The sequence below is a fragment of the Leuresthes tenuis genome, unplaced genomic scaffold (genome assembly GCF_036924035.1).
Source record: "Leuresthes tenuis unplaced genomic scaffold, fLeuTen1.0.hap1 SCAF_5, whole genome shotgun sequence".
In the NCBI taxonomy this organism is placed as follows: Eukaryota; Metazoa; Chordata; class Actinopteri; order Atheriniformes; family Atherinopsidae; genus Leuresthes; species Leuresthes tenuis.
The window spans coordinates 22,533,786-22,545,817 of NW_027325359.1; the positions used below are offsets into that span (position 1 = coordinate 22,533,786).

General features: G+C 38.7%; 1 protein-coding gene across 1 annotated transcript in view; it reads right to left on the bottom strand.

The window, feature by feature from the left end:
* ptprz1a (protein tyrosine phosphatase receptor type Z1a) overlaps positions 1-12,032 on the bottom strand; it is a 103,238-nt gene that overhangs the window by 18,241 nt on the left and 72,965 nt on the right. The window contains exons 15-18 of the mRNA XM_072386460.1: positions 9,778-9,866; positions 7,388-7,473; positions 6,278-6,298; positions 2,908-2,998 (exon numbers count right to left, since the gene is read on the bottom strand). Coding sequence (XP_072242561.1) covers positions 2,908-2,998; positions 6,278-6,298; positions 7,388-7,473; positions 9,778-9,866 — 287 coding nt within the window. The remainder of the gene's footprint in view (positions 1-2,907; positions 2,999-6,277; positions 6,299-7,387; positions 7,474-9,777; positions 9,867-12,032) is intronic.

Sequence of the window (12,032 nt, forward strand, 5' to 3'; positions counted from 1 at the left end):
TCTGCCCCCTTCCTGTTTATGTACTTAAGAATAAAGGCCAAGTATGTGTTCTAGCCCTAACCATGATGTTTTCTAATCATAACCAAAACAAACAAACTCATACAAAATTCATTCAAAATGCACATTTAAAACAACCATAGTTGACCTAAGTACTGTACACAACATAATGCACAATAGCAATAGAAAACTAAAGCAGACATATTAAAAGTAAGTAAAAGAAAAAAATCTAATAAAACTGAAAATGAGAGTTAAAGGAGCAGTGTGGAAGTTCCGCTGTTCGTCAGAGTCTGTCATTTCCGGTTGTGCACACACACTACCCAACAAATGTGTCACGATGTCCTCTCCATGGAGTGAAACCACTTTCTCAAGTTTCTCAAGGTTACTTTTAGAGATATAAATCATGAATAGATGTTACATTTGGTTAGATATTCTGTGAAAAGATAACAGTGAATATCACTGTTAGTTGTTCTGCATTATATATTAGTGTTTTGTGGACCCCAGGTAGCTATATCTTATCTTTTTCCATTGTCATTCAGCTCAAACTGCGCAACTGCCTAAGACAGTGTCTAAGTCTTCTCCAAATTCAGCCCAAAAAGGACAAGAGTGTCTGATTAAGACCTCATTCAGCAATCGCTGCCTGTAGTGGAGCAACAAGCTGGCTGACTCGCAATGACCCCCAATGGAAAGGGTTTGATATTATCCAGAGGAGCCATGGCAGGAGCTGAGTCAGAGATGGTTTTAACATCACTTGCATGAGTCGAACCTTGTCCAGCAAAACTGTGTGGTAATTATGGAGACTGGGGAAAGTAATGAAGACTGGGGATCAGGAGTAGCTTGGTTCAGCGTTGAGGTGTGAACCAGAACTTTCATGGTGCTTTCATACTTGAATTGTCAGAGGGAATCTGTTCGATTGGGTGGGGAATGTCAAAAAATTTCACACCTTCATCTGGTTTGGTTTACTTTCACACTGCACTTTTAAAAGTCATGCAGCTAAAACAGCTCCTTCTTTGGGGTGGTGTTGCCCGAAATGAGCACTGAGGAAAAAAGCATGAGGAAAAAGAAAACCAGATTCAATGTTTGAGAAGGACCAAAAAACGGAAATCCATCCCCTTCGACTGGCTTGCTCACAACAAACAATAACCCTATAGTCACAAGCACCCACGGTATATATAGTCTTCTGAACATATATCAATAAGAGCCTGAACCTCTTCACTTCTTCATCTGACACAAGACATTTTCCAATTTTTTTCTATGGCACTTCCTCTCTTTGATTTGCTGGACAATGCGTGGGGTTAATTTGAAAGTGAACCAAGACCCATGTTTTCAGGCAGACTAGAGTTTGCTTGTTTGGTCCGCACCACAGTACACAGTATTTTCACACCTACCCACGGACAGGGACTATCCAAGGAAAGAAACTCTGGTTCAGACCAAACTTGGCTAGTGTGAAAGCACCTTTCGGTTGAGCTCCAATGCTAGCCTCAGCAACCAGCCTCTTCAAGGAAGTCAGTACAGTGCTGTTGTGTACCAAGGATGATCAGGGGAGGCTGGTTGTAGTGTCCAAGACTATTGGCTGTGCAAAGGAGGAGGAGCTGAAGCAGCAAGAGAAGAGGATTGCAGTGTTTGGCATAAGGCCTACTTTCTGATCAATTCATAAATTTTTTCCAGAATACCCATGTAAACTGATGAGTGTCAGTGACATCTAGCTGTGAGTAAGCTAAGTTTCAGTTTACACACATCTTGAAGACTGATAGAACCAAGTAATATCAACCCTCCCAGGTAGTGATAAAATTGTTTTATTGAGGTACTGTCCTGTTCTTGTAAAAGTTAAAAGTTGTTATTGTGAAGTTAAAAGTAGCTGGTCAATCTAATATCGAACAAAGGCACATGGTTGAAGGTGCTGTGTGCTAGAGGGCTGCATTGGGATTGGGTCCCAACTCAAATCTCGCTGGAGTGGGCGGTATGAACTTTGCTGCGGGAGGGAGCGGGCGGATAAAAGAAAACACTGCGGGATTGGAATGTAGCGACAGGATGTCAATAAATGATGTGGAAAGGAAGCTCAAAGAAGGTCTTTACAGCACAAAGACAAAGCAAGGCAAGTCTGACATTTGGAGAAGTTTCTCAATTGTCCATGAATCTCTTTATCAATAGCCTATAAAATGACGTGTTAACTCCTGCGGGACGGGAGAAGACACAAAATCAATGCATTTCTATTATTTTGCGGGCATAAATTCTCAAAGTTTTTGGGCGGGAGTGGACATACACATTGCAGGAGCGGGCGGGAGTGGTCAGAAATTCAGTGGGAGCGGGCGGGAACGGGATGAAGAAAACAGTCCCGCGCAGGGGTTTACTGTGTGCCTTTTCCCTCAGTAAACATTTTTGTACTGTTTATCTATGTATTGATATATGTATCACAATTCTGTCTCATTTGTTTAGTTGCATTTATTTCCATTACTTTGTGACTTGTGTGAAACCATGATGATGTTTTAAATTTACACAAATATAATTCCATAAAATTCTATAGCTCTCACATGTTATGGTCTATATCATAAGATATTGAATAAGGGCAAGTGGAGTTATTCAGTTCTAAACTAGATGGTTAGCTAAAAAGCAGAGAGGGCCATTACACTGACATATGTAACTGAACACCCTGGCCAATATACATGTCGTTTGAGTCATCATCACCTATAAATTGTCAACCTGCCTGAAAGGGCGACTTTTGGTCACAGGATCTAAGTTGTGAATGGTTGTGAAGCTCTCTGGGTAGGAGAAACAATGGTGCATTGTCCGTGCTGAAAAGGTGATACCTGAGATCACATCCTCTGTTTAATGATTGTTTTCTTTTGTTTAACATTGACTCCTTTCTCAGGATCTATACAACAAATTATTATACTGCTGATGTGTACTCACATGCTAAGACATTGGTGTAAATATTCTTAGTTTCGTCAGGCTGGTTGGAGCGGTCGGTGGTCATCCGCATGTCCACTGTGCATGCCTGTACCTTCAAGAAAAACACACATACACAAAGTAAAGAGTATATAAGAGGGGAATAGAATGAAATCACAGTGGAACAAGTGAATCTGGACCTCTGATTCTTGGGGAAAAAGTCTCCTCCTGTAAATGTAATTGTAAACACTGAAACTTAAACAGTAATGACCTATGATCTATTGTTAGTCGTGCTAATCATAGATGCAATAGACAAAAACAATGAAACTTTTAAAATAAAAAACTAAGTTAGGAATCCCCCTCCTGATACCTCACCATGGTTTAGTCCACTGTCTTCTATGAAGGCACATGCAGAGATTTTCACTATGTATGGCATATTTCTATATTTCTACAAATCAATATAATGAAACACTTGATTTGAACATTTGGTGTTTTTGTCGTGGTGTATCATATTTGCCTCTCACTTTCACATGTTGGCAAATGTGCTTGCAGAGACAAAGAGACCACAGATCTCCAGGTAACAAGGTGGCTACACATCCCTTTTGTTGTAGCTTCCCTGGCTAACACATGACTTAGTGAGCACATGCTCACAGTTGCCATCTTGTGCCCTCACCATCACATGATCACGGCTGCCATTTTGTCTCAGTGTCCTCCCCTCATCTCCAATATACACATTCACACATTCACACTCACACAAAGGCACACAGACTAATGGTCTTTCTCCCATTGCTTGTTTATTTTGTAAATAGTATTAGCTCAGTAGACAATAGTGTCTGTTAATGAAAGCACCTTTGATTTAATCACTATGCCAATTTTAATAAATTCTATTGCACTATTTTAAAGGAGAAGTTGTTTGTGGTCATTGTGTGTATAGGGTATATACAGTCATTTTAATAATAATAAATATAATAATAAATAATACATAAATATAAATAATAATAAATACATTTTATTTATAGGCGCCTTTCTGGACACTCAAGGTCACTGTACATAGGTTAAAAACAATGTAACACAAGCAATGATATTAAAATTACACAGTGCAAATGAAATCATAGGGAAAAGGCAGGACAGCACAGCCGGTGTTAGGTGAAGAGCGACGGGAGTTAGACCAGATGGACTTGATTGGTTTTGAAGAGTCCATCTCCGACAGGGGAGGAAAGCGATGTCTGGGTGGAGGTGTAGTGCGGTCGATGGAGGATCAGGTAGGTGGAAGCGCAGTCTCAGGAGCTCCACAGCTGAGTACTGGAGAAGTCCCGTCACAGATTGGCGAGCAAGCGACAGGAGAGTCCCGTCAAACACGGACCAGATGTATAGCCTGTCGGACCACATTGTTGGCGTATAAACGGGCAACTTTGGCGTCAAGATGAGTAAGCCAGGTGAGGCTTGAAAACCAAGGCAGAGCAGGTGAGCTAGTGTCTCGGCGAAACTCTTCCGCAACATCCCACAAACAAGCCCACTAAATCAACGAAAAACGAGGAAATAGCCTAGGCTACAAATGAACTCCTATCAAATAGTTATGGACAGTGCGGTTAGCAGAATACACGCATGATGACAAGTTTGTGCAGACTACGATAATGACGTTATGCACGTTAAAGAGAGAGAGAGAAAGCAAACAATACAAATAGCCTACAATTGCATTAAATCAACAAGGTAATTAATTTGCACCCAGCAAATGATCAACTATTCAATGAGCATATTTCCAGCATTTAAACCCTTTAAATATCAGCCGTTAGAGTACTCCTTCATGATGAGTGCAGCAAGTGAAGACACCGTCAAACGCAAGCGAGGGCCCAATTGGTCCTAGTACCAATTATTACTGCTGGCCCAGTTTGTGCTGGAGAGGAGAGGGATTGTTTAGGGGAAATTTGGCTCTGGGTAAACAAAAATAAATATGGATTCAAATAAAATAAAAGGCGACAACGAGCCAATACAATGTTTTTACGCATGGGGCTAAACGTAATCTGAGTAATCATTTACATGTTATAACTGCGCTGCTGGTTGTGGATTGAGATAGGGTGTCAACAGCCACGTCTTGCAGGGATAGCCACTGTCACCTAGCAATCCAACTGGTACATAGTGCCTCTCAAAAAGCTGCCTCAGACCGCTCTCCATTAAAATACGTGAATCATGGGTAGATCTAGGCCACTTTGCAACTGTGGTGTATTGGGGGATGTCTGTGTGTAGATGATGCAGGAAGAACTCTGCTGACACAGACTTGGTCGAACACAGGAACCTTTTATTGTCAGCCAGGTCCGTATCAGAATTACAGATTGATGCATCAAGTCTGGAGAAATGCGTCAAGCCCGGTTTCCCCCAAATCTCTGATTTACTGTGGGTGCAGCTCTTCATTAAGTAGAATCTGCCTGTTCTTAGTGACCTTGAAGATGTTGTATGTTCCCATCACCAAGCACAAAGCCCGGATATGGTGTGTGCGTATCTATTGAGTCTCTTCTTGGACAAACTAGCAGGGGAGTATGTTATTCCTAAAATGTCCTGATTTATCCCAAGACTCCCCTACACAGCTAGTAGTTATTGGACTTCTTTTCACTTCCCAAAACAACTTTGCACAGGTGGTAAATATCAGATACTACACAACAACATCAGTTAAAATTTGTATCAAAAAGTGGACTTTCTTTCGATTGACAAACACGTCCTCGTCTACTGATAGCGCAATTATTTCGACATGCGTCCTGTCAATAGCACCGACCACATCGGGCATGCCTGCAATTGCCATAAAGTTGGCTTTGATCTTGTGTAGTTGCTGATTATCCAAAAGAAACCGGATAAACTGTTGTATAACATGTGGTCCAGAGAACGCGGTGATAGTTTGGTTTATGGCACGGCTGACTGATAGTTGCAATATTCTTAAATCGTCGGCATTGCAAAGTTGCATTTTTCGTAGTCTTGCCAAATATTTTGTCTCTGGACTGATCAGGGGGACGTTATTCTGTCTCACTGCAGCCATTTTCTGAGTCTTTGTGAATAGGTCTTACTGAGTTAGGAGTCCTCTCGAGGACTTTTAAGCTCTACTAGAGTTAGGTGCAACTGTTAGGCCAAAAATCTTTTGTGAATTGCTCTTGGAGAAAAAAATTAGGAGTCCTAAATTTTAGACTGACACAACCATTATTTTTAGCAGTTTCTACTAAATTCGCTAGTTCTGAGCCACTTTTAGCCCTAAGATCCTTTGAGAATATGGCCACAGGTCAAGAACAGAGGATTATGTCCTTGAGAGTAAAACAATAGAATTGCAAGAGGGAACTTTCTTCTCCACATGACCAGCATCCATCAGTGATTCTACAGACTACACAGATTAGTTTGGAGGAGAGCATCTTACCTCATAACTCTTCTTCAGTGACTGATGATGAGGGTGAGGAAGCAGTGAGTCAAAAGGATGTTTCCATGACAACACCGAAAAGAAGGAAAAAATTTAAAATGAAAAAACAGCACAGAAAGAAAGCCATAACTCCACACAATTTGATCTAAAAGTAGAGATTATGCTACAGCCAGCCCATTGGGAAAATTGAGCATTTTGGCACTGATACAAAGTGGAACAAACTGTGATGTGCAACAAAAAATACAATAATTAGAAAAAAATAAATCAATGAGTAAATAATTTATTCCAATTAGCAATCATTTACATCCTGTGTTCTTTTATGTCAGTTCTGAGCAAATATTTCTATTTGTCATGATTATAGTTTTTGTTTTCATGTTTTAGGTTATGTGTTTAGTCATTAGTTTTTGCCATGTTTCCCCACAGTCACTCTTGGTCATCAGCTTCACTCACTTCACCTCCCTTCAGTATTTAGTTTCCAGGTTTCCCCATACACTTTGCCAGATCTTCACCGTCATTCCTGTGTTAAGGTTGGTCTTGTCAAGTTTGTTTCCATATTTATCAACCATAGTCATAGTTCACGGTTTTGTTTTCCAAGTATATATATTCCACATATATCTGCATCCGGGTCCTACCTCCACCTCCAAGCCACACCACAGCAACCCCAGCTAACCTTCGTGACACTATTGTTTAAGAGGAATGTTGACAATGAATTGCTACCATCATCCTGAAATACTTTAACCCAACAAGCAAAACACTGGAAAGCCTAGTTATGATGCCTTTGTTTTAATTTTCTTTTCAGTGGAAGCCTCAGAGCAAAACAAACTTTGATACGTTTAGTGAGTGTTGTACAGCAGGTCAACAGGCACAAAACTACTGACATGTTCCTCACTTGACTTAATGGGTGCTACTCATACCACATGAGTGGGACTGCAACATTTGCTTTTATTGTTACAAGGTACATTATGATTACAGGATTTAGATCAGTCAAATATTGTTGCCATTCTTCATGAAGGCAGTACATGACACAGTTACAATTCATTATGCAGCTTGTAGACAAGATGACAACACTCACAACCACAACACTAGTCAGGCAAATAAAAATGCTTTTACCACGAACTCTTGCTTGAAGCCCTGGGTGCTGTGAAGCTCGGCAACATGTTTGACAAAGTCTTTCACTGGAAAAGTTGTTCTCTCATCTGAAAGATTCAACAAAATTAAAATGTAAATACACATATACATATATATACACTCACACACATATATATACACCCATACATCAGAGCAGATCTCAGAGTTTCTGCTTTGAAGACCTTGGGATACAGATAAAAACACAGAATGTTTGATCCAGATAAATGCAGTCATGAAAAAAACACTTATTTTAAGGGAATTAGATCGCCATTTTTTTCTAGTGTACTCACTATTCAATTCAAATCTTGAGAGTTTCAATTAAAAAAACTAAATTTCTCTATTCTTTTGTCTTAACACACGTTTGTTCAGAGGGTTCTTAACATAAAATGCCTTAGTAAGATGTAGAACAAGACTAGCAACAATGGTTACGGTACAAAAGAAATAAGCTGGTCGAGGCGGATGGCCACTCCTCCTGAGTCTGGTTTTGGCAGAGGTTTCTTCCTGTTAAAAGGGAGTCGTTTCTCTCCAGTTGCATCAGGCATGCTCAGGACAGGAGATTGGGCCAAAGAGAAGTTTCGGTACAATCTGTTGGTTTCCTTAGCTAAGAAATTGTTTTTTAATTGGATCTGTGTGTATGAATTAGACTACTTTTGCATTTAATTAATTGGATTTGATTGGCTTATGATTATAATGATTAGAACTCTGATTGGCTTGAATTGGACTATATTATTTAAGTGCCGTGAGATGACTTTTGTTGTGATTTGGCGCTACATAAACAAAACTGAATTGAATTGAAATAATCGACACAGTACTTCATCTGTACAGTTATGCTCGTAGATCAACTGTTAAGCAAGGTATAAAATAATGATATAAAATAAAAGTATAAAATAATCAACATAATCTGAACTGAAAGAACAAAGTGCAAATCTTGAAAACCTTGAATATCAACTCCAGATGGGTGTCTGTAAGGTTACACGTGAAAAAAGAACTAAACAATGCTATCTCATCTTGTGTTAATACAATGGAACACACACAACAACTGGAAAGATGAGTATTACTGATCACCATCACTGAGCATACTGCACAACTGATCTTCCCCATGCAACTCAGAGGGACTAAGTTAAACTTGTGTGGACCAACTCTAAATGCTCCAGTTCATCCAGTCATTACCTGCAAGTGTCAGAAATGACTACACTGAGCTCCATCAAATTTTGAACAAAGAAATGTCTTCTCCTGCCGATGAGATCTCAGCTATTCTTGCAGCCCTTCAAGTCAAACATTTGCACAGAGAAAATTCCAGGGAATATTACAAGTATTTGAGACATGCATTAGGGCTGGGCGATATACCGAAAACTTGTTGATACCGAAAGTTATGACTATAACCGAATTCATTTTGCCCATGTCGGTATATTTGGTGTTTAAAAAAGAAAAGAAAAGGTTTTTTTCGTCTTTTGGCTGTGTGTGTAGGTAGGCTGTGTTCATGTCCCTTTAAGACACGGCACACATAGTACAGCGTATATGGTCACGTGATAGCTTTTAGACCAATGCTGTCTACCTGGTAGGGGAATTGTTAAAAATTTAGCAATTCTGGTTCCATTGTCGATATCACTCTCTTATTGATTCTCATCCAGTTATATATAGTACAAATGGCTTTGGTTGCAGTAAAAAATTAATTTGAAGTATGCACCAACATTTTATCTATTTTTGCCTCTGTCATTTTACTTTTCCCTGCCTCGATGAAAGGGGTAGCTACAGGTATGTGGGAGCCTGCCTCTGATCCTGCCTCTGAGCCTGCCTCACTCTTGCAGTCCTTGTCAACTAATTGTTAATATCCGATGGAAATTATGCATACAGTATGTCGCTAACATTAATACAATCAACAGGACCTGGAAGTTTTAAATTACAGCACTCTCAAGTTTTGAATGCAGGCAACGATTTAGCACTCGTTTGCATCAAAACACTGTTACAAGCCACAAGGCATTTAATAAGCATCTATTAATGAACACCACCTTAAGCCAATAAATTTGAATATTTTCCCCAACCAGTAAAGAAAGAAATAAAAGTCAACTTAAAAATAAGAATTACTGCTTGTTTATTTGTTTATTTATATATTACATTATATATATATACATTTATTTTTACACTTTCCAGATCATCAAAATTGTTTCTGATTTGTATATTTGTAGTGAAATGTCGTATTTTTTTAAGTGAATTCCCTTCTAAGATATGAGAATATCTCTGAGAACTTAAAATTTGAAATTTACACCTTGTGAGTGAAAGAAAATCATAAACATATATCATTCAAGTAAAGACATTTTGAAAAGATTACAGATAAGAGCTGAAATTATTGTGTGTCTGAGTGCATGAGTTACCACATGTTAACGCAGCAGTGGACTTTCCAGCAAAGACTCTGGGCGATGGGATGTCATCAATGTAAAAGTGAGCCGTCTGAAAACACACTCTGCAGACAAACAAACACATTTTATATCTTTTAAATATTTTATTTAAAATCTTTTTTAAATAAAATATTTTGCTCTAGTCACCTAATTTCATCTTCAAATTCATACAGTGCTGTGACTGTGACCAAGATATATCATTGTGAATTATCTATGTTTTAAACATAAAAACCTTTAGAGAAGCAATGTTGTGTTGAATTTAAATACAAACTATAGAAACATTGAAGAGAAAAAAGAGTAAACCAACAAAACCCCACAGGCAGAAGATGCTTTTGGCTTTTATGTGATTAACCTATAGCCCAGATTTATGCAAAAGCATGGTAGTCTTCCCAGAAAAACAGGTAACAAAAAAAAATAGAAATAAAAAATATTCTGCAAATCCTTGGCTTATTTTTGAATAGATAGGACACGATGTGATGAACCTGTGCCATTTTGGCCTGTAATGGACATTACAGATTATCAGCACACAGACAGACAGTTGAACTCTGAGATTAAAAAACAATACTGTGGAGAAACACAAATCATCTCCCAATGAGTAAAATGATAAACTGACTGTATTTGTATAGTGCTTATCTAGTCTAGCTGGCATCTCAAAGTGCTTTTACACTGCCACATGGGCAGTGTAAAGACAGGCTACACAGGCTTACTGAAGACGACGTGGGGTTCAGTGGCACCTTCACACTGGATTAGTCATATGGTTGCTAAGAACCTTTTAGAAGGTTCTTGACTGTACTTGAACAACTTCATTCCCACTGATTGTGCCCTCATTTTTATTGTCCACTCAAGTGTCTAACACTGACATTTCTGTTACTGCTCAGCTTTTAAAGGCAAAGTTCTTGTTAAAGGTATATTAAGTATTTGTTGTTGAAATGCTAATTCATGCCAATTCTAGGAAAAAGTCTTACTGTAGTTACAGATCTGTGAAACTCAACAAGCAGAGCAAGACATCTGTAGAAAATTTGTCATGAGGTTTGATCTTTCAGATGGCATCTAATATAATAAACTATAGTAGTCAAAATATACGGTCATATGGTTGTCACTATCAACATTTAATCTGGTGATATTGATGTGCTATACAAGAAACTCAGAAAGAAGTCAGGCCAAAACTAAGAGAATAGCTGCAGCTGCTTAAAGGTCCATGTCCATAAAGTACCCCTCTCTGGCAAAAAAGCACTGGCCAAGCCCTGGGAAGTCCAGCCTGACGGCATTATAAAAAAACTGACAATTCTTTTTCTTTCTTTCAATGACAACATTATTTCAACAGTGTCTAATCTACATGCCCACTTTAACTGCTATTTATCATAAAACAGCTTTACCCCTTTGTTTTGTATCATCTTTGTCAGTTTACTATTTGTAAAAAAAAATTCCCCATCATGAGCACCTAACAGAGCAAGCTTGTGCTTATAATAACAAAAGCTTAGCCAGTCACAACTTAATCTGACAGCGGTAATGCTAGGAAAAGTCGGTGTATGACAAAGATCTGTCAGAGATAGCAGTTCAATGCATATCGCATTCTTGAGCAATTTTGAAACCAATGGCAGGTCTTAAACAAGGGACAATTTTGAATAGGGCTTATTTCAGTGGGTTCAGGGATATATTCAGTTCTTCAGAGCTCCTGTGTAACCTGTCACCTGAGGGACAGACTGCAGTCCATTTCCATTTCACAACTTTACTTTTCTGATTACTCATGCCAGATATATCATTGGGACAGACAGACACACAGAGAAGCTTATCTTCCATTTTCTTTGTTACTAGGGTGACCATTCTTCCTATGTTTGGTTGCCTGAATAATAATAAAAAAATATTTTAAAAAACACCATCATAGCTCAAGTGCCTTTCTGAAAAGTTCAGAGATTTCCAACTTTGTGCACTTTGAAGAATAGATGCTGACTGCAACGCCTTTTCTAAATTTGGCTTCATGTATATTGGCTGCATACACTCTATTCATTTGGAGTAATTTCAAAAAGTGCTGGGTGTTATGTTGACACCGACCCTAAACAGCCTGATTCATCCTGGCAGCTGCACTTATCTTTGGAAGAAACCATTTTGTCTCTTTGGTCAAATCAAAAATATTATTTAGAATCAGGAGAATCTCTGCCTTTCAATCTCTGTTACCATATTCATAATGTTACTATGTTTATAAAAAAAAAAAATCGATGAACTTGTAACCA